At 40.6% G+C, this 22,962-nt stretch overlaps 3 protein-coding genes across 5 annotated transcripts; 1 reads left to right on the top strand and 2 right to left on the bottom strand.

Annotated features, from left to right (window-relative positions):
* Positions 1-90: 90 nt before the first annotated feature.
* agt (angiotensinogen) lies at positions 91-4,724 on the bottom strand. The gene is made up of 7 exons (XM_088421470.1): positions 4,576-4,724; positions 3,169-3,601; positions 2,742-3,096; positions 2,221-2,345; positions 1,987-2,135; positions 1,686-1,842; positions 91-948 (listed from the first exon to the last, which is right to left on the bottom strand). The coding sequence occupies exons 2-7, from the start codon at positions 3,583-3,585 to the stop codon at positions 766-768; spliced, it is 1,386 nt and encodes a 461-aa protein (XP_088277596.1). The 5' UTR covers positions 3,586-3,601; positions 4,576-4,724; the 3' UTR covers positions 91-765.
* A 3,364-nt stretch (positions 4,725-8,088) lies between these two features.
* Positions 8,089-13,573, top strand: LOC148419851 (scavenger receptor cysteine-rich domain-containing protein DMBT1-like). 2 transcript variants are annotated; one of them, XM_088421468.1, is made up of 13 exons: positions 8,089-8,537; positions 8,618-8,656; positions 8,741-8,839; positions 8,919-8,957; positions 9,042-9,140; positions 9,221-9,256; positions 9,330-9,474; positions 10,435-10,658; positions 10,796-10,971; positions 11,044-11,274; positions 11,355-11,518; positions 13,128-13,369; positions 13,444-13,573. In XM_088421468.1, the coding sequence occupies exons 3-13, from the start codon at positions 8,743-8,745 to the stop codon at positions 13,488-13,490; spliced, it is 1,500 nt and encodes a 499-aa protein (XP_088277594.1). In that variant the 5' UTR covers positions 8,089-8,537; positions 8,618-8,656; positions 8,741-8,742; the 3' UTR covers positions 13,491-13,573. The 2 variants fall into 2 exon arrangements, with proteins under 2 accessions (XP_088277594.1, XP_088277595.1); XM_088421469.1 differs by lacking the exons at positions 8,741-8,839; positions 8,919-8,957.
* On the bottom strand, positions 13,187-19,136 carry ikzf5 (IKAROS family zinc finger 5). 2 transcript variants are annotated; one of them, XM_088421473.1, is made up of 5 exons: positions 18,826-19,136; positions 18,354-18,514; positions 17,954-18,127; positions 16,541-17,315; positions 13,187-13,467 (listed from the first exon to the last, which is right to left on the bottom strand). In XM_088421473.1, the coding sequence occupies exons 1-5, from the start codon at positions 18,885-18,887 to the stop codon at positions 13,440-13,442; spliced, it is 1,200 nt and encodes a 399-aa protein (XP_088277599.1). In that variant the 5' UTR covers positions 18,888-19,136; the 3' UTR covers positions 13,187-13,439. The 2 variants fall into 2 exon arrangements, with proteins under 2 accessions (XP_088277599.1, XP_088277598.1); XM_088421472.1 differs by lacking the exon at positions 13,187-13,467 and having other exon boundaries at positions 15,501-17,315.
* Between the last annotated feature and the right edge of the window lie 3,826 nt (positions 19,137-22,962).

A 22,962-nucleotide genomic window follows, 5' to 3' on the forward strand; every position in this document is an offset into this window, starting at 1 on the left:
ACTATGTATAGTAAGGTTTGTTTTTATCAAGAAAACGACCATGTTTAATAAGTTTTTTCACAAAAAAAAAACACATTTTTGCACAAAATGGACCATGTATAGTAAGGCTTTTATTTGTGAAAAACAACTGTTTAATAAGTTTTATTTTTTTTCAAATGTATAGTAAAGCTTTTTTTCACGCACAAAAAAGATCATGTAAAGTAAGGCTCCCCCCTCCAAAAAACACGATGAATAGTAAGGTTTTTGTTTTGTTTTTGTTTTTTTAAATCATGAAAAACAACCATATTTAATAAGGTGTTTTTTTTCACAAAAACAAGATCATGAATGAGAAGGCTTTCTCTTTTTTTGCACAAAATGGGCCATAGTAAGGCTTTTTTTTTTGCAAAAAAAACAAAAACATTATAGTGAGGCTTTTTTTTAATTTTTAATTAAAAACTTTACATAAAAGGCTATTTTTTTTTTTTTTGCAAAATTATAGCAACTAAACACTGATCGTGGCTTGAGGTCTCAACATCCAATTTAAAAAAACGAAACAAAACAAATAGCGAAATAAACACGATTCAATTTGACTGATTAAACAAACGTTTTATTCCGGCTATCGAACAAAAATAAAGTCTTTAGTTAAAATAAAGTCTTTAGTATCAAACAAGGAATTGTAACAAATGTAAAATACTCTCTAGGTATTTGTTGTAACATAAAGAAAAAAAAAGATGAAAGTGAACAATCACATTGAGATAAATAGTTGTCAGGAGGATGGGTCACGTTTCACAGCGTGGGGTTGCTGATTTTGCCCAGCATGAGGATGGCGTTGGACTCTCCCTCCACCACCGAGAAGAAAAAGGGCCGGTTGAGCGCCACCTTCAGGGCCACGCCCGCCTCCTCCTCCGCCTTGTCCTGGATCGTCGCCGCGTCTTCCTCCGACATCTCCAACGAAACTTTGTTGATGGCCTGCCCACGAGAAAACCACACGGGATTATGGGAAAATTGCGTGTGAATGCTGAAAGCTGAATAAAAAATTATGGACTATAATATAACACTTGTGTGTGTAATATCTATTATTATATTATAGATATGTGCAGATAATATATAATTTTATCTTGAAATTAGGAAAAATTGTGGTAGGGAGTTAGCTGAAGGGTTTAAAGTTGGAATCGCTTGAAAAACTTAAAAGTTAGAGTAAGAAAAATGGTTACAAATGAGAAAAATAATAGCATGCGAAGCGTGATTTTTTGCAACATTTTGAAGTTGGAACGGTTTGAATACGACAAAAATTGTATACGTAGTGGAAGGACAAAAATCGATAAAAATGATATTGTGAAAAATGTGCAAATATGATGGAATTTTGGCTACATAAGTGGCTACAAATGCTGAAAATTTGACCACACAAGGTCCAACCTCACCATCGGTAATTCCAAATGGGGGCACATTTTTTAATTCGCCTTAAATGAACACTTTTGGGTTGAAAATTGTTGAATTGTGGGAAAACTGTGAAAGTTACAAATGAGAAAAACAATAGCTTGGGAAGTGGGAATTTTTTGGAACAAGTGGAAATTCGAATGGTTTGAATCAGTTGAATGACAAAATAATGTGGAGGAAAAAAAAAAAAAGTCATCGTCCGTTTGAGTGTTAACTGAGCCTGGGGAGCCCCCTGGTGGCCAATGGGTGCACTTACGCTTTGGTCTTACCTTGTTAATTGTGAACTGGTCGGTGTTGCCCAGTCGGCTGAATTGGGCCTGGGACCCCAACAGTTTGGCCTCAACTTCCGGGTCCATGTTGCGCAGAAGTTCTCGCAGATCGTTGGCGGAGGACAACGAAAATTTTGGCAGCGACAGCTCCAGCAACCTGCGTGCGAGAATACCAATTTATACCATCGTTTCATTTTTAGGAGGACAAAACATCATTTCAAGACACTTGTCCTTCAGAATAATTAAATAATCTATGATTCATCGAATTTATCTATTGAACATCACATAAAAATGGACGGACCCCTCCTGGAGGCTGCGGCACCACGAGGACATGACGTCAGTGCGTAGCTTGGATTCGATGTCCTGCAATCTGGCGCCCTCGTGCGGCAGCACCAGTAACATGTAGGAGCGCTTGCTGAGCGGCAGTTTCACCACCGTGCACTTTCTCATCTACGCAAAGGACACACGTTGATGACTTCCGGGGAGGACATTTTTTGGCTCGTGTTGCATGTACGGCGCGAGTTTTTTTTCGTACTTTGTCGTTGAAGTAGTGGAAGAGAGCCGTGCGGGTCATCAGCGGCGCCATCACCGCGGTGCTCTCGTTCACGTAAAACTCCTGCAAGGACGTCGTGTCCGCTTGGAAAGACGTCTTCCAGTTGCCTGGACAAAGCGACGAAGAAAAAAGGAATCGGTTAGTTAAGTATTCAAAGTGATCCATTTACTTTCGTGGATAAAGTGGTTGTTGACTTTAGTACCTTACTACCAAAGTAATCGATTACTTTAGCACTTTGGTAGTACTGTTAGTGGGTTTACACACTTCTTGAGCTAAAAAAATATAGTAAAAGATTTAAATACGTAGCTGGGATTGATTGAACTCTTAAAAACGTAAAAATATGTCTTTGGGATCGAACGAGTCAATTCTGAGAATGAAGTCAAAAGTCAAAACAAACTAAAAGAATATATTCTAAAGTCAAAAGAGCAAACTTTCAAGTCAGAAATCTGCTTGGATAAAATCCGATTTTTTTCAGGTCAAGCGAAGGCACCGCGGCCACAAACCTTGGAAGTGGAAGAAAGTAAGAAAGAGAAGGTCGGAGTTGGCGTCCACGTCGGCGAAGGCGTCCTTGACTTTCCCGCCGGACGTCTTCTCCACGAAGGCGTTGATCAGGTCCGGCCGGGAGAAGTCGGCGCCGCGGATGTAGGACGAGTCGGAGAAGTCGCGGGTTCCTTGGACCACGTCGGCCGACAGCAAGACGTGCGGTGGGGTGAAGAGCCACACCCGCGTGCTGCTCTCGTCTTCGGGGCCGTCGTCCAGCAGGGAGTTGATGGCGCGCAGGGTCTTCAGGACTTTGTGGCCGTCCACCAGGGACACGCAGTCGTCCCGGTCCGTCCCGCTGCTCAGACCCAGCAGAAGCTGGAAAGAAGGCAAACCTCCTTATTCGGTCTTTTTCCTTCCTCCCGGCGACAGGACGGCGGCGGTCCCGACCTGGAAGGAGCCGGCGGTCTTCTTGGAGGCCCCCAGGTAGAAGGTGACCAGCGATCCGTAGGTGCCGACGGGCGACAGGACGGCGTTGGCGCCGGCGCTCTTGGCGCTCAGCGCCTGGTACATCCTCAGGCCCAAGGAGTTGAGCAGCTCGGCCAGCACGGCCGTCCTCTGCGTGGCGTTCCGCCAGGGGGCGTCCCGCTCCGACGGGTCCCGCGCGTCCGGCGTCAGGACCGCCATGTCCAGCCGCTCCACGGGAAGGGTCTGCAGGGACGCGTCGGGCTGGGGCTGCAGGGTCTCGCAGCTCACGTTGTCGGCGGCGAACAGGTGGAAGGGGTGGATGTACACGCGGTTGGCTCCGCCTCCCGGGAGGCAGCACCACAGCAGCAGGACCGCGAGGGGTGGGCGGAGACTTGACATTTTTCCGGTAAGAATCCTTGGCGGAGAGAAGGCAGCAAAACTTTGTTTTTTTATATATTATATACACTGTATACATTTTTTTTCAAAAACTGGTAATTTGTGTGTTTGAACTTGGCTTTGCAGTGTGTGCATTGTTTTTTTTTTAATTTCTAAATGAGTCACTGCACAACTTTTTCAGTATAAACATGTTGGTCTGTCAGCGTCTCCTTTAAGTTTGGTTGCCATGTTAGATCGTCACAATCTAAACACAACTGAGATCATTTTTAAAACTTGAAAACTTTTAAAACTCTTTTTAAAACTTAAATTAATGCTTTATATATATATATATATATATATATATATATATATATATATATATATATATATATATATATACGTGTGTTTGTTTCATTGACAACTTGAACAGGTGAAAAGGTTTTTTTTGCAGTAAATTGGTACATACATTTCAGTTTTAGCAAAATTTCAAAATAAAACTTCCCTCCTTTGGACAGAAAAATTGAATAAAACGTTGACGTGAAGTTGACATTTTAAAATAGATTTATTATCAGCCATCAGATTTTTTTTTAAAAGCCCGATGCCGATGATCATCAAAACACCAAAAAACGGCACAGCTCTATATTATATTTCTAGCCCGCTCATCCGACAACAAAAGCCCCCATTAAAAAAAAACAATACAATAATAAAATAAACCTCACCGACCGAGCGCTGTTTTTTTGGGGGGGTGAATCTGCAAAAAGGAATGGAGGCACGCTATTCAGTGCACGTACGAGCGGGACTTTACCCCCACTGAGTGTGTGAGCTGAGCAAACAATCCTCTGGGGGACGGGGCGCAGGACATGGCCTTGGTCCCCGATCGATGCACTTTGACGCCCGCCCGTGTCTTCAGCACAAAAAAACTACAAATATTCCCCAGGCATAAAATGACACAAAGACGCTTATCTTTTCCCATCCTTTGCACAAAGAAAAAAAGGCAGCGAAAGCGCCTCTTACCGTGCGTGTGTTGGGGCCGCCGGCGAATGAATCCGCAGCTGCTCTGCCCCCCGACTTTAAAAGCCGACCGCCCGGTCCATTACTGATTAACCCCCGCCCCCCCCGGCTGACTCACAACCCCGCGGCGATCAATTACGGCCGGGACAGACAAGAGGCCCTCCCCGCGTTGCCTCCCCCTTCACCCGGACTTGTTGACTTGATGATGTAAGAGCGTCCCGCTGCACAATAAGAAGAAGGGTCCATTCAGCAATATGGAGCACACGCGTCCAGTGGTGACGTGGGAAAAGCCTTCCCCAAACGGGTAAACAAGATTCCAAAACAAACATGAATCACTAGCGTGGGAGGAAATGGAAAAGTACCCGTTAAATGCTAGCAAAACGCCGTATTCTCTCCGTGTTTGTTGTTCTTTTCCGGATTGGATGATTGACGTCGTTTTGACAGGAAGTCCAAGGCCGACACTGCCCCCCCCCCCCCCAAAAGAATACAATATTTAAAATGTTGTGTCTACGGTGCATATTTTACTAATGGAGTAATAATCAAGTAATATCTATCCCAGGGTTAGGGTTTGAAAGAACCGTGAAAAAAGAAAAATGAAAGCCTAATATAAGCCTTAAAATGAAAGCAATGCATGTCGTGTTTATATTACTGCACCTATATAGAAGTATACGAATATTTTAATAATCAAGTCATCGTTTTGACCGGGGGTCGATAACCTGAAATTTTGAAAGCGCCTCGATAAAAATTACAAATAATTAAATTGAAAATTGAATATTTATAACTACATTAAATTAATTATATTAAGTATAAATAAATAAATAAACAAATAAATTACATTAAGAATAAATAAATAAATAAATAATCTGTCTGGAGCAGCCCAAAAAAACTGAAAGCCTAATATAAGCCTCATAATGAAGGCAACACAACGATTTTAATAATCGAGTTATCGTTTGGACCAGGAGTCGACAACCCAAAAATGTTGAAAGTGCTGCAAAAATAAATAAATACATCTGAAAAAAAATATGTATAAGCCTTGTAATGAAGAGAACACCTGTCATAAGTATTGTTATGAAATCGTATATAATCGTTTAAACCAGGTGTCAGCAACCCGAAATGTTGAGTCGTTTTAAAACAATAAAAAAAGTCATATTGAGACATACAAAAACAAAAAAATCTGTCAGGAGCCATAAAAAAAAATACAGTAAACACATTAAGGCAACACATGCTGTACGTGTTTCAATTAGCTGTATCGAACCACACAAAGATTTTAACAATCCAGTTATAATTTCAACCAGGAATCGACGACTCAGAATGTCGAAAGGGTCATATTGAAGCAAAAAACAAACAAACTAATCAACCGGGAGCCGAAAAAAAATCTAAGTCTTATGAAGACGGCAATACAATTTTTTGTAAGCGCATATTTTGTATTCGTATGTGAAAAGTTGTTTGTACCCTGTGATTGAGTGGCGACCAGTCCCGGGCGCACGCCGCATGTGGCCGAGTCAGCAGAAAGAGTCCCCGCACATCCGCCAAACCTAACCGAGCGAAACAAAGTTCATTCGAGATTGCAAAGAGTCCATAAAAAATATGAAGAAATATTGACACATCAATTGTCTTGAGAAAAGAGCAAATGATGAACACGTGTTGCTTTACTGTATCACTCTTTCGCATCAAATATGAAACGGCAGACATCCGTAAGGTAAATCCTTCACACAACCCACTCATTATACTTTTACTCTTATCATAAATTGAACATATCATATTTTTATGGGCTGAGTCAAGATTTGACAGCAGCAGCTGGAACAGCCTAAATTAATACCCTTCATAAAGTTTAATTAGTAATATTTATATATAAGTTATACATTGAAACAGAAAATATTTTGCCAACTTTTTACATAACTCAATTTAAAAAAATATATAATGTGGTTGCCAATGCGGACACATCCTTTTTGGCATTTGGCTGTGTGTTGAGAAATAACCAAACACGTTTAAATTCACCTTAAATAGGACGCCTGCCATTACCGATGGGAAAACGAAGCCTCGTGAAGCCTCACTTGTGACACGACCGAGACTGCCGGCGAGAGGAGTATAAAGTATAAAAATTAGCTGTTTTTTTTCAATAAATGAAAAACTTAAGATGTTTTATGATGAATATTAAAGTTATATGATCAAGTCATGTTGTGCTTGTACTATTTTTGACAGTATTAAAAAAGAATAATACATCTGAAGTTGATGTTTTAAAGTCATATAAATATATACCATGACCGTGATTTTTTTGGCCCGGCCCACTTGGGAAAAGATTTTCCTTTATGCACAAGCGAAAACGAGTATGACACCCATAATCTAGAGTATCATATAAATAAAAATAAATAAATAAGGTTCACGAGTAAATTGCCTTTAGTTACCCCAAAATCCAATTCAGATTTTCAAGTATGCGACAAAAATTCTACCCATACTCTACTTAACTGTCGCTTTAGCATATTGATTACGGAAAAAAATAATAATATCCCAAACACACATGGGAAAATGTTTGAATGCTATAGTAACAATTTTCCGTTTGGGTGTGTGTTGTAATCTTCGGCGTGTCAGAGTTAATATGATTAATTGCACTTCCCAAAAAATCTCACGTTGTTAAAGCGGATAAGCAAATAGCTTAAAACAAACTGGTGCTGCCATTTTATGACCGGCACAAGTGTGTGTTTCTCACGGAACAATCAAGCTAATAATCAAACTAATTTATGGTTGGCAAAAGGAGGCGCTTCCATTATTATATATAAACCGTCTTGTGGTTCCGCTGAGGCACGTTGGAAGAGTGAACTAACCAAGAAACCATGTGGACCTTCTTGGTTTGTGTCCTCGGTATTCTGCTCGGGGTGCAAGGTATTGTTTGTTCTTTTGAAAGTGTTTTGTGCTAAATTTGAGCTGATGGATTTCTTATTACATTTCTTAAATCATAACCAGGTGATGGCGATCTCAATGATTCTCGGTTGTACAGAACTACAGGTAAATAACCTTACACAAAAGTTACAATTATTTGACTTTCTAGTGACGTTTCAAGACAGTGGCCATTGGGAATTTGCATACCAAAAATGTACAAAAAAAGCTGAAAATTTTTCCACTCTGCAAGCACTATTGATACCGTATCACTAGTCCTATTATTGCCAAACTATGTCACATTTCCACTAATTTCTACTTTGAGGAAAAGCAGACTTTGAAAAAATCCTGTAAAATAATGGTGAGAAAATAAGTTTGTTTTGACTACCATGAGCATAATGTGTTTTTGATCAAAAAGGAGCACATAAGCTTTTTTGTAGTCATGTTTTGAGAGCCATCTCGTAAGATCAAAAAAGCGGAGGGCGTACTAAGCGTCGTGACTTGATTTTGACTGGTAAAGTTTCATGCAATCATTTCCCGGAATTTTTGACATCATCAAGATTCGGTTTAGCTTTGGTTTTGTGTTAGGATTCATGGGGTGTAGGGGTTGGGTTTTTGGGTTATAGTTTGGGTAGACTTGAGACCTGATTGGTACAGATGACATTTTTTCATTTCTCACCTGATTTGCCTATTCCTGTAGCAACGGGTATGAGTTCTTGCTTGGAAAGAGGTTAATGACTTGAAAAGGGTACAAGATCAAGATCAAGGAGGTCTTGAGGTCTCTGACTTTTTTGACAAATACCTAAAGAAAATTTTGCTTCAGCTGATAAAATAAAAGTGCTCATTACCGGCGGTGGACCGTATTTGCGGTTATTGAACCATTGACTTTTTAACACACCACGGTAAGACATCAAACCAGTTATCAGCCCATGCCTAATCAAAATCTAGGTTTTCAAAAAAAATTAGGATCTAACAAGCTGGGATTCTTCCAGCTCAGCCCTCGTGTCGCTACAACTGCGGCGGTCACTTGGGAAGCTGTTCCTGCTCCAGCTCGTGCCGGTACTATGGCAACTGTTGCCGCGACTACAACTGTGAGTACCAGACAACGCTTAGGGGCATCTTCAGTGGTACCATTCCTGGGAAAAACGGGTAAAACCATCCTTTCTTTTAGATTACTGCGATAGGACCACTCAACAACCATGGATCACAGGTACTCTGTTGACATGTTTAAAACAAATCATCTGTTAAACCAAGATATTCTTTGTAATTTTGCGGCATTTGTCCAATTGTACAGAAATGCCTTCATGTCGCTACAACTGCGGTAGTCACATGGGAAGCTGTTCCTGCTCCAGCTCGTGCCGGTACTATGGCAACTGTTGCCGCGACTACCACTGTGAGTACCAGACAACGCTTAGGGACATCTTCAGTGGTGCCATTCCTGGGGAAAACGGGTAAAACCATCCTTTCTTTAGATTACTGCGATAGGGCCACTCAACAACCATGGACCACAGGTACTCCGCTGACATATTTATACCAAATCACCCGTTAAACCAAGATACTTTTTGTCATTTTGCGGCATTCGTCCAATTGTACAGAAATGCCTTCATGTCGCTACAACTGCGGAAGTCACATGGGAAGCTGTTCCTGCTCCAGCTCGTGCCGGTACTATGGCAACTGTTGCCGCGACTACAGCCGTGAGTACCAGACAACGCTTAGGGACATCTTCAGTGGTGCCATTCCAGGGAAAAACTGGTAAAACCATCCTTTCTTTCAGATTACTGCTACTCTACAACTTACAAGCCAACCACGGGTAGGTTCTGCGTTATGAATGTCAACATTGTTAACCTAACAAGAGGGATGGATATAAACGTGTTGACTTTCAGTGGAGCCTTGCGGAGATTCCATGTTTGGGTCTGGTGCCTTCTCCAGTCCCAATCACCCTGGCAACTACACCAACAAGGCCTACTGTGTGTGGCACCTCAGATCTTTGCATGGCCAAAGAGTCTTGCTGGAGTTCTCATTCCTGCAGTGAGTGAATATTTGGATTATGGTTTGATTTATGGCTAAACTAGACGAAAGTCAGTTGAAAAGCCTTCGAGGTTTGCTAGCAAGCTACATGGGTCAGATGTATCCAAAAATGACATGGTTATTGTCTAACACAAAGCAATAAAATGACATTTAGAGGCAACGTGTGGTTTGTATTCGAGTAGGGTTAGGGATCGTGTTTGAGGGTAGAGTTCGGATTTAGGTGGAGTTTCAGAAACTGTAACTGTCATTATTTGAAAGACTTAGTAGGTTTTAATATTGCTCAGGGTTGTGAGTAGCACAAGGACTATAAGGAGTTGAGTTGCATTAGATAGACTTAAGGATGGTTGGGTTTGGGTTAGGGCAGGGTTAGCAAACTACAGTGCATTGAAAGCCTCATTCAAATCATCAGGATTGGCCGAGTATTTGAATCAGGTAGTTTGCAAGTGGGAGATATCAAAAAACAGGAGATACACAACTCTGGAGGAAGCGGGGTTAGGCGGTATGGCGACATTTTGGATAGGTTTAGAGGTTCAGAGGGTTACTTTTTTGTAGTTGAGGTTAGGAATGTAGAGCATGAGGGTTTATGGAGGTTTAGCTTTGGGTTTGTGTTGGGATTCAGGGGGTTTGGGGGTTAGGCTTTAGGATTAGGGTTTACATAGGGGCTCAATCACTGAAATATGAGACCTAATTGGTACAGATGACACGTTCACATTTCTCAACTTATTTGCTTATTACTGTAGTAGTGGCTATCATTAAAACTTTGAAGTCCATGCTTGGAAAGAGGTCAATGACTTGAAGAGGGCACAAGCTCAATATCAAATGGATCTTGCTCGAGATCGACCAATCAAAGTTGAAAGATGCAAAAATGAAAAATCATAAGCAGTAGAGTCTCAGCTCTGACTTGTTTGATAAACACCTCAAGAAAATATTGCTGGGACTGATTGAGTTGCTTGTGAGCAGATTGGAGCGCTGCTGCAACTGCGACTACATTTTAGTCTACGACGGGCCATCCGAGAACTCACGATTATTGGCAAAAGTGTGCCAAGACAACTACAACAGCAACGACACTTTGACATTCTTCTATTCCACCTCCGACCAAATGACCGTGGTTTTTCGGAGCGACAGCTCAGTGGTGGCGGGTGGATTCCGTGCGGAGTTCACAAGCGCCCTACGGCAAGACTCAGGTAAAAATAAGAGTAGATGATGTACACCTGGAATTTGGGGGGGGCGATAATGGAGTAGTTCTGAAAACATTTTTGTCCATGTTTTTGGAAATTTTGATATCTATCCCGTAACCTAATCAACCACACGGTCTCATCAGGTCAAGTCAACTGCTCCTCGGATCACATGAACATTGTAATCGGACGGGAGTACCTGAACTCTCTGGGCTACGACGGCCACGATCTCAACCTCAACAGCCAGTACTGCAGACCCGAAGTTTATAACAAAGAGGTGGTATTCAATTTCCACGTCAACAGCTGCGGCACCAGTCAAAAGGTAAACGGCAGACCTGGGAGTTGAGCGAGCATGAAAAATCCGCATTTTAAAACACACAAATTCCCGTCTCAGTTTGAGAACGGCAGACTGGTGTACACCAACGCGGTGCGGGGCTACACGTCCAGCTACGGCGACATCACTCGCAAGGCTAACTTAAAAATCAACGTGGTATGCCGAATGGATCAATACTCGGTGGCGCAGATTATGTACCTGGCACAGAATCACGATAACAGCAGCATCACGGGCACAGGAACCTTCAACACCTCCATGGACTTCTACACCAGCAGCAGCTTCTACTACAAGGTAAAAAGACCTCGGACTTTAACGGGACTTTGATTATACGCAGGCTATCACCATGTTTTCTTTCCGTTCTCCAACACCAGGTGACTGAGTCCCCATACAAAGTGTCCCTCAACCAGGACCTCTACGTCCAGGCCAACCTGATGAGCAGCAGTGGAAACTATCTGGATATTTTCATTGATACCTGTGTTGCCTCGCCGTCCCCAAACGATTTCCACTCAACAATCTACTATCTGAGTCGCAATGGGTAAGACCGGCCCCCTTAGGCTCAACCACGTAGAAACTTGAGAGCACGGGTCCCATGTTTAGTCGAGACTAAAAATCAAAACTTCCATCCTACTGCTTCCAAGATGGAGGAAAGAGACTGATTGCTTTAGAGCTCGGTTATAAAAACTTCAATAACATTTTTAGATGAATTCAAGATTAGAATCAGAATTTTGGATGTGACGACGGGGATAGGAAGTGGTAGAATTAGGGAGGGTTGGGGTTTGGGTTGGATAAGGTGAAAAGACCGAGTGTTGGAGTTAGTGGAACCTGTCTTGGTCCTGAGACAATTTTTTTAAGAGTCTCGGTCTCAGAATCGCAGGATTTTACTCAAGACTTGCCTCTGTATCAAACAAGGTGGAAAAGCGATAGTTGATCAATATCAGTCAAGACCAGGTCAGTACGACAACAATCGGATGTTTACTTAGATTTAAGATTGATTTCATTGTGCTGTTTGAAAAACTACATAATAAATTCGCTTTAGTTGCAAATGTAATGAAAAAAATCTGTTTTTTGGTTTCTTTTTGTTTTTTTCCTCTGATACCTATGCGGTTTTGCAGAGGTTTTGCATTATTTTTGCAGTACTTTCAACATTTTGGGGTTATTGACTCCTGGTCTAAACGATAACTCGATTATTAAAATCGTTGTGTAGTTCAATATAGCTCATTAAAACATATACAGGATGTGTTGGCTTAATTATAAGGTGTATACTGTACTTTTTTATGGCTCTTTTAAGGCTTTTTTTAAAGACTCAATATTTTGGGTTGCTGACACCTGGTTTAAACGATTTTATACGATTTCATACTTATGACGTGTTTCCTTCATTATAAGGCGTATACTGTATTTTTTTTATATGGCTCTAGATATTTTTTTGTATTTATATGTCTCTATGGCTTTTTTTGTTTGTTTTAAAATGACTCAACATTTTAGGTTGCCGACACCTGGTTTAAACGATTATATACGATTTCATAACAATGCTTATGACGTGTTTCCTTCATTGTAAGGCTTCTATTTTTTTTCCAGATGCATTTATTGATTTTTGCAGCACGTTCAACATTTTTGGGTTGTCGACTCCTTGTCTAAACGATAACTCGATTATTGAAATCGTTGTGTCGCATCATTAAAAGGCTTATATTAGGCTTTGTTTTTTTTTGGGCTGCTCCAGACAGATTTTTATTTATTTTTAATTTAATTTAATTGTCAACTCCTGGTCTAAACGATAACTCGATTATTAAAACCGTTGTCTTGCCTTCATTATAAGGCTTACATTAGGCTTTCATTTTTTTTGGACTGCTCCAGACAGATTTTTTTTTTTTTTTTATGTAATTAATGTAATTATAATTATTTAATTTTGAATTATTTTTATTTTATTTTATTGAGGCGCTTTCAAAATTTTAGATTATCGACCCCTGGAGCTGTAAAGACAAAAGAATCGGGCAAAGGATCCCGAGAAAATTTTACAGTAATGTTAAGATTTCGAAGGGTTGAGGCCATCATACCTTCTGCATCAGTGCGTCCGCAGGATGAACATTGATAAATGTAACACTTTTGTCATTGGATTCAGTTGTCACATGATCTGCGTCCCCGCACAGGTGTCCTGTCGATAACACCTACCAGTCGTACACCAGCGGCAGCAACCGCTACGCTCGGTTTTCCTTCAAGGCCTTCCAGTTTCTGAGGCGCGCTGAGCAGGTGTACATCCGGTGCAAAATCCTCATTTGTGAGGACAGGTACAACTCGCGGTGCCGCCGCGGCTGCCTCAAGCGCAGGACCAGAGATGTTGGCGACAAACACCAGAGCCGGACTCTAGTCTTGGGTCCTATCCAGCTTATCGGTGCGTAGCTTTTGAAGTTGATACATCATGATTAATGTCTTGACATAATCCATGCTTGTCCTTCTTGTCCTTAGAAGCTGAGAAACAACAAAACGGATCTGCAAAAGAGGATGCAGTTTAACGAGATCATCTCCGTTTTGCTTCGCCATGATTATTAATGCAACTGGAATTTACTCACCTTTAATTAAAAGCAGCAAGAAAGACCACCTGTTTTTGTTTTTTTTCCCGCTACATTTGCGCTCATAAAATGAGACCTCGTTTAGAAAAAAAACACTTTTACTCATAAATAATCTCAACAAGTTAGCATCCGGAAGGATGAAAGGGCTCTCGGGGAGGAAAAAAAGGTGACAACACTGCGACGACATAAGGCATCATTCCGTCCTTGTACAACTTGGCACAGAGGCAAGACACGACTGGACACGCGTTGCTTAGCAACATACAACAGTACCCGACACACTGGACAAACTTGCTAATGTAGGACCCTTCAGCGGGGTAAATCCGTACCGAAAACTTCTGTAGTCGTCGATTGTAACGCAACAAATAATTGTGATGTCGCACGCATCATTTCTGGAAAAAAAAAAAAAAAAAACACTTGCTAGCAAGGGTAAAGTAGTTAGCTGAAAAGATACTAACAAGCTAAAAGCTAGCTTTTTTTCTTGACTTTTACTCCACAAATGCTGAATTGAAACAACTATTTTTTTTTGCTGTAATTGACGTTACGCCTTTGGAAGAGAAAAAATAGGTAGCTGCTATGGCAATGTAGTTAGCTGACTAGCTAGCTTAGTTTCTTCTCTTTTGACTTCTATTTCTCAAAAGTTGAATGGAGGCAACGAGTTTTTTTTTTTTTTCCACATTACAACTGTGGAAAGACAAAGTGTTTGCTACCACAAAGTAGTTAGCCCAAACAGACAATAACTAACACGCTGGCAGCTGACTCGGTTTCTTCGATTTAATTAATTAGATACTATTATTAACTAAACTAAACAATTATTTATTTATAGATTTCACAAATTTCGCAAAAACGACTGAACAAAAAAACAAAACGAGTGTTTACTATGAAAAAGTAATTAGCTGACAAGCTGATAACTAAACTAGCTAAGTTAGTTTCTATTTCCTGTTTTGACTTCTACTCTGTAAAAGTTGAATGTAGGCAACTGGAGTCTTCTTTGCTGTTAAAGACAATACACCTTTCATAGAAAGTGATTCTTTTTTTCTAAATTTAGTTTGATTTCTTGCTAGGTGTTGCTAACAACAGGTAATATCCAATGGAGGCTTAAATAGAGGAAAAAAGTGTAGAACTGGATTCGAGTCGAAAGAAACATCAACAAACCAGAAAGGCCCAGTTGCCTACATTTTATAACTGATTCCATTGAAAAAAAAATACACTAGCAGGTTATATTTTTAAAAATCAGTTGCGATGTTAGAAGTCGGTATGTATCCACCCCGCGCTAATTATCATTTTAAATATTTTTTTGAATACACCAAACATATCAACCACTTCGAATACAATATGTAGTAACCATTCAAGAAAAAAAAAAAAGCCCAAATACATTTTGGGACTCTTATCACCAAGGTTGTAAGGCCATGGGGATACAGTTCTTAAAGTGACTTCAGATAATAATAATAATAAAGAAGCTCCGTGTGTTATGTTACTAAAAGGAAGTTCAGGTTCCTGCTGGTCCCCGGTGAGGCGTTTGAGAACGACCGTACGCAAAATGTCAACACAGTTGATTGAAATCCAGTTTACACCTGAGCGGCCGGCAATAAAAATCGTCACAGTGGTCTGTGTTTATCGTCTGGCGGTGCGGCTGGAACTGACTCTAAAAGGTCATAGCAGCATTCATGAAGAAGGATTTTGGCGAAAAAATTAAGGAGATACTTTAAATTCTTTGATATGACACTCTCAAAAGTCAACTTTCTCGGAGGCACTGTAAATACTGACAATAAAAAAAACCATTTCAACTGGGCTGGCAGGGAATGTGTTAAACGTGCTAGCCAGGTAACCTGAAAAGTTTAGTTTCCGAGGGCTTGAGAATATATATATATATATATATATATATATATATATATATATATATATATATATATATATATATATATATATATATATATATATATACACACACACACACACACACACATATACATATATATATATATATATATGCAAAATTAATATTTCTGTGCTGAAAGTCGTAATATTGCAGCTATTTTTTCCCGAATAAAACGACAGCGTTACTCTTATGAAATTTTGAAAACACATGACAAACCATGAGTGATGGGAAAATGAAGCCTCGTGAACAACTTGCGATACTTTTGAACTCCTCTAGGTGGCACACTTGCTTTAAAGATGCAAGATGTAATAAATTCCCAGTGCACTTGCCTTTTTCTTTAAGTCAAGGTCAACATCTAGAGCAGTGGTTCTCAAAGTGGGGTCCGTGGACCTCCGGGGGTCCGTGGTTTGAATGCAGGGGGTCCGTAAAACAATTGTTGTTTTATTTTACATTAAATTGTGAAAATATTCATGACTTTTCAAAAAAGGCATCAATTCAACCAGTTTAATATATTAAAAAATAAAATAATAAACTCTAAAATAGTAAAAAATACAATGATAATTTAGAATTTTTTTCACAATGTGTTTTGTGTCTACAATTGCTGGCGATGAAGCCTGCAAAGCTAAATCTCCATTTTATTTTATAATGCTGTTTTTGACTAAATGATTGACCCGATTTTTTTATGTTGTAACCTTCAGAATGGCTAAAAAGTAACAAACTTGTCATCAAATTGAATCTGTTGATGAATACAAAGGGCACTGATGTTCTGCTTAAATGATTTCTGGTTTTGTTTTGCTTCTTAAAAGGGGTCCCTGACTCCAAAAAGTTCGAGAACCTCGATCGAGTAAACGCTTCATGAGGCTAGCATTTCCACCATCACTACAAATACTTATAAGTGTGTTCCCCCAAAAAATCCGCCCTGATGACTCCCTCATTGAATTAGGACTTCTCCGATTCTTTTCATCGTAGACAAGGGATCCGTTACAATGCTGGAATCATCCCGGAAGGCTAAATGCTACATCAAGGCCGCAATCAAGAAATAAAACTCCCGCGGAGTCGCGAATGAGAACCTGTTCACTTGTGCTGGCCGCGAGCGAAGTGGCAGGCAAAGTCGTACTTGCTCCGGCACTTGTGGCCGCAGATGTTGCACTGGAACGGGTTCTCGTAGCCGTGGCAACCCATGTGGATGGTGTAGAGGACGTTGTCGGGGAAGTAGACGTCGCAGTGCTGGCAGCGGTGCAGCGTGTGTTGCGGGGACCGCTGGGGGGGCGCCGGCGTGCCGGGCCGGCTGTCGGTGGCGCTGGTGCGCCCGCTGCAGGATCCCCCCGCCGGGCTGCAGTCGCTCAACTGGGGCGGGGCTCGGGGCTCGGGGGTGTTCGGTAAGGAGGGCGTGTTCGGGCGCTGGACCAGGAGGGGTTTCTCGTCGGCGGCGGTTTCGGCCCCGGGGGACGAGGCTGGGAGACCGGCGCGCTGGCCTGCCAGGGCAGAGAGCTGGTTCAGGGGGTTCTCCATGATCAGGTTGGAACCAAGGCGGGTTTGGGTCTCGTCCTCGCCGATCTCATGGGAGCGGCCGTCCGCATCGGGAGGCCTGGGCGTCGTCGCGGAGGTTGAACACGAGGATATGAGGAGGCGGCGGCCGTAGCTGAGCGAGCCGCTTTTCTTCTGGAGCGCGCTTAGCATCTTCTTGTGCGACAGAGTGCGGGCGTCTTTCTTGGGGACCAGTTTATGGCGCCGGCGGCGGTGATGCGACAGGTTGCTGCGGTCGCTGCAGCGGAAGGAGCACAGCTCGCACTTGTACGGTTTCTCGCCCGTGTGAGAGCGCATGTGGGCCTCCAGATGGCGCTCGTAGGCTGAGGCGAATGGGCACAGGTGGCAGCGGTGGGGTTTCTCTCCTGAAGGGCGGACGGACCGCAGGATCACAATGAGTAACAAGAGTAACGTGACGTTCACTTAAAATGGATCTTTGACGTCTAGAAGCGTCAATGGCAGCGAATGAGCGCAAACATTTCAAGTCCGTCAAGCTTTCAAAGTATTGCCCTCCAGTCGGCGCTACAGTGCTCATAAAATTGGGACAAACAGACTTAGGGATAGCTTTTTCCAAAGAGCAATTAAGGCTCTAAATAACAACAAAACAAGAAAATTGTGAAAATATCATTATTGATTGCATTCACTCCTGTGAAACTATTATTTCTATTGTACTCTATTAATTGTTCATACTTATTTAATGTGCACCAATCGGAGCAGGTATACCTGTTGTACAATGATAAAAACATTCTATTCTTCTCTATTCTATTCAACGTCATCTATTTAGAAGGGTTTTGATAACTTTTTTTTTCAGTCCATTAAAAGCACAAGTGGAGTCATGGCTCCTCTTTTGGTCATGTGACAATCATGAGCTGAGCTGTGATTGGTTGTTATCTAAGCACTTAGCACATGGTCATTTTCAGTCAAAACCAAGTGGCAAAATGGCACTTATAATTCTTCGTAACCTAAATATAATACGGCATGTAATTAAATTGTAACGCTATACCTGTATGCATTCGAATGTGCTCAACAAGCCTGGCCGTGCCTCGGGTGGCGTAGTTACAGTACAGGCACTTGAGTTTGCCATCGAAGGTTCGCTCAAAACCGTCCACCAACATCCCCGAGTTGTCCTCCATGGACATGTCCACCGCAGGGTGGTCCAGCCCGTTCTGACTGCAGTCTGCGCGCGGATGGAGACAGTCAACAATTCACAAGATGACCTTATTAATTATGACTTCTTACTACTCACTGATAATACTTATAGCTCTGACACAATGTAGCAAAACAGTGGCAGTATTCTGTGCTAATATTCACTGTTTTTGGACCTAAACCCTAAAGAATTACAAGTGCTTACTGTTAAATGATAACTCATCACAATCATGAAGTAGGAAAAGAAAAAACATTACCAGCAGGTAGTTCATCTGCCACCTTGACGCCGCTGACCGAGCCCGATATCATGTTGACATGCTGGGTTTGCTGGCTCAAATACTCCTGGAAATCCTTTACGAAGTCCAGCGTGTCGGGCTTTTCTTCGCCCATTGAAAGCAAGGAACGGAAATATCCAACACTGCAATATTTCAAAAGGATAAATCAGTTTTTGTTCATCAACAGTAGTTTACTTCCAGTTGGCAGGAAAGTAAGTGGCTGAAAATGTGGACAAAACAACGTTTATTCATTGTTGAACATGTAAACACAAATTCCATCCACTAACCAAAAAACATAATATTTTCTAGTATCTAATCCTACCTCATTGCTCCCTATAAATATATAAAAAAAATATCTGTTGTCACTTGCACCTAGGCAGATTATTATAAACAATTACATTGAATCATTTATAAAGAATGCTTGATAAAGCTCGTGAATGTTTTATATACTTACATCAGTTTTATTTTCTTGTTTGGGAAATCCAGGCCAGTGATAAAAACAAAATGTGAAGACATGCAATTTGTGTCATGTTGACCGCTCAGGTAAATAAACTACGCTGAAGGCTAACGTTAGCATCAGGCTACTAAATCAAGCGTCTTTTTGTCAGCCGGAGCGCCGGTTTCTTTCCGGTAACAAATTGTTGCCCTTCATTCTCGCGTACTGGGGAATTCTGTGAAAATATTCCCGCTGTCGAGTGTATTTGCGTCTGGTCCCACAGAGAAAAAAAGTCTGCGATGCTAAATCAAAACAATAAGGCAGGTTGCACGGGTTAAATGTCACCGAAATGTGCTATGGAGAAAACCCTCCGACCAACACACAAAGGGTGATTGAAGAAAGGTTCCGTCTACGAAAACAGACACGCTTATTAAAATCTCAATCCACAAATACTATTCACGCTTATCTTGGAAATACATAAAAGTGCCGACACGTTTTTGTTAAGAGGAAAAATCATGTGGAAAAGTAGCCATTTGGACCGATTGTTTTGAAAAGTGACCTTTTATCGAAGCATCGCTTACAGCGACCTCTGCTGGCAAATGCTACGGCAACAGTGAATTGTAAACGTTCGCTTTAAAATATTTACGAGGTACACATACTCAATCGTTCAGGTTAAAATAAAAAAAGTCAAAGTTTGAATGTAGTTATATAAGAATTGTGTTATGTAGGAAGAGAAACATTTAAAGCTCTTTTTCGACACATTCGGCAAATCAATTCCATTTTTTTTGTTTTGCGCATGAGTTCTTCTGATTTGGAAAAAAAATCACTTTCAAAGAACAAATGATGCTGGTGTGCTTTCCATAAATACTTTTTTGTCGTTGGAGCAGATACGACTAAACGATTAGGGCGCAAAATTGCAAATACCCAATTGCTTTAAAAACGACACTTTTGGCATTTTGAACGTTTTTTTTTAATTGTATGCTTCCCAAAGCACACGTGAGCAAAAATCGTCACATCAGAGATGGTGTTTATGTTTTTAAATGACCAATAAGAGAAATTTTAATATTTTTATGTAACTTCAACAAGACCCGATCTATTATTAGAAATCTTTTACTTACTGTTGATTTCAACCTACTTCCTATGTGAAACCTGCTTCCGCCTAATTAGCTAAGTGACCCATTGACATCCACCATGACACGAGACACTTTGGACACATATCGCTTGTAATTAGGCGCAAGTGGCAAATGAGGCGCAACACTTTCAAAACAGCTATCGCCTCATCCATGTTTCATCGCCGTCAATAATTTAGACGCAGAAGAATAAGAAGAAGATCGCGTTGCTCTGTTAATGTCAAAGTTAGAGGAAAACATGTCGAAAAGAAGATGACAAATGGACACAAGTGCAGTAAGAGCACTGGATCCATTTACTGTGGTACAACAGCAGTACATTACGGTAATGCAAAACTGCCACCAATCAACTGTGTAACATGAGTAGAGAACGCATAGTACATCATGTCTTACGATTTAAAAAAAAGCGTCTTCTCTACTTGTAGACGATTTAAAAAAGCGTCTTCTCTACTTGTAGTTCCAACAAGTGAACACAAGATGGTGCTCATGTCTCAATAGTAAAATCTGAAAAAGCGGACCCGTCCCTGATGAGCAAAAGGTAGCTCAACATGATCAATATTGATCAGTGATATTACAATCTGCGCCAGCATGCACATTCGCGTGCTCGTGGGAGACATCTTAGCAGACAATTAGCATCAGCTCCCAACAGCCTGTCCGCACTTATGTTATTTTATTGCGATTTAATTATGCACGGCTTTCCAGCGGGTGCCGGATCCTGTTGAATAATTTACACGCAGACAAAATGAGTTGTTAGAGAGAAGAGAAGGAACATGCTCTAATTTGGTTCAATATGCAATCTATGCTGTACTGCTGCATGCTGTATTGCAAGTTAAGAATTTATTAACTTGTGCTTGCGCAAGAAAAAAAAAAAGAAAAAAACACACACTTTTTCTTTAGCATTTGGCCTACATGATACAAATACGTTAGGAAATTTAGTCAGTAAACAATCTTTATTAGTCATTTTATATGATTTTATTAAGCCAGTCCCTGCATTTTTTTCCCATTATGCAACAGAGTATGTTGAAATACACAATGCCATAATTGAAGAAATGCTATATTTTTAGCATTATGGCTACAAGTACGTTTAAAAAATATTGCAAACACATTTGAACAAACTTGCAAATACACTCTAAAGACAGTTGGGTTAAAAACAACCCAATTTTGGGTCAAAAAAGGAAAAAGCGGATAGTTGGGTTAAATAGACCCAACTTTAAAGGTTCTTTGTAAAAAAAACAAAAAAACAAAAAACAAAAACAAACTAAAAAACTCTAGTTTTGTACAAGAAAAGCTAAGAACAACCTAGAAAATTGAGTGATATCGACACAAATAATGTGTCTGCCCTTTTATGACCGACAATTGGGTTATTTTTAAGACAACATTTGATATCTCGGCAATGTATGGAGGACAGAATAAGTGGATTGAAATTAATTTGTTATTTATTTTTTATTAAAAGAAAAATACAGCACCTTTTATATGGCTAGTGAAACAAGCAATGGTTTAAACCAAGCAGCCTAAAACATTTCTATATTCCGCTACTGGCTGTGTTTACTCCCGCTGTTTTGAACTATGTTGCCATGATGTGTACAGTACACATGAATATTGTTTTACACGGTATGTGTGTAATTTTAGAGTCCTTACAAATTAGAAAAAAAATATAAAATAAAATAATGAATGAAAATATATATGAAAAATTCTAAATATATAATTATGAATATCATCAAATAAAAAATAAACTGAAAATAAATAAAAATATAAAACAAAATGAACATTTAAAATGAAGCTGAAACTGATGTGAGTAAAAAAGTAAATATGCAGTTAATATAATTAGCTGGCTAGTATCAAGAGGCCTAAGAGTAAATGAAAATGTTTTAAAAATGAACATTTATGTTAAAATCTAATAATAAATAATAAATACAATAAAAACGTATATATCTAAATATGAATTTTAATAAAATAAAAAATACATTTATGATAAATGAAAATATAATAAAAAAATGAAAATTTAAAATGGAGCTGGGACTGTTGTGTTCGGGCCTTATTTAAAAATAAAATAGCAAGTATCAAAAGGTCTAAGAATATTACGAATGTAAAAATGACAGGAAAATCACACATCAAAAATGTTCCCTTAGATGTGGGCGTGGCCAAGCGTGCCACCCCGTCTACCACTTAGCTCCGCCTTTGCTCCAAATTGGCACCTCCACAGTTCATAAGATTGTGATCTAATATGCAATTATTTTTTCAAGGTCCAATTTATTATTTTTTTTTACCAAATACAAACACAAAACTAACGTGTAATACGATAAACAACCAATACGACGTCCATTTGTTTTAACTGCGCCTCCTTGATTTACACCTCAAATTGGAATTAAATTTGTAGAAGCGGCCTCCTTAAAGCTCGGCGTCTTTTTTTTTGTTGTCGGGCCCATTGGAAGATTATCCACGCGTAAAAGCTTTTTAATCCCACACAAGTGCAGCCATAGTAACGGCGGACAGGCGCAAAAGGTGAAGAGGGGATTACACGGGAGACTGTTTCTTCTCGGGAGTCTCCACGTGGAGCGTTTGAAAAAGAACCGAATGTGTGCGCGCGCCATCATAAAGGCGGTATATACCAAGCTTTTCTTTCCTCTCACCACTTAATTTCCTCGCGGGCGCGCCTGGCCGCTTTGTCATGAATGTAATTGCCGCCTTTGATGAGCAGGCTATTATCCGGATCGCACTTTACATGGGCAAACAAGACTGCCCCCTCCGTCCACCTCCACCTCTCATTTAACTCCGCCCCCCCCCCCCCCCCAACCTCTCGTCTTCGCCAATTATGCAGGGAACAAGTGGCTTTTCATAAAGCCGGCGTGTCTCTCTTGATTGGCGGGCCTCGGAGCCTGCCACGCGTGGACAAAGGGACAGATTAGATGTGATCTCGGCGCAGCAAAAACCCAATTTCCTTGATTAATTTCCTGAGTGTCTCGCAGAGGAGGACACCCCCCTCCCCTTTCCCTGAAAGGCAAACTTTTATCTCTTGACGGATGCGGCG

This window comes from Hippichthys cyanospilos, chromosome 8 (genome assembly GCF_059441005.1).
Source record: "Hippichthys cyanospilos isolate Australia breed blue-spotted pipefish chromosome 8, RoL_Hcya_1.0, whole genome shotgun sequence".
Lineage (NCBI taxonomy): Eukaryota > Metazoa > Chordata > Actinopteri > Syngnathiformes > Syngnathidae > Hippichthys > Hippichthys cyanospilos.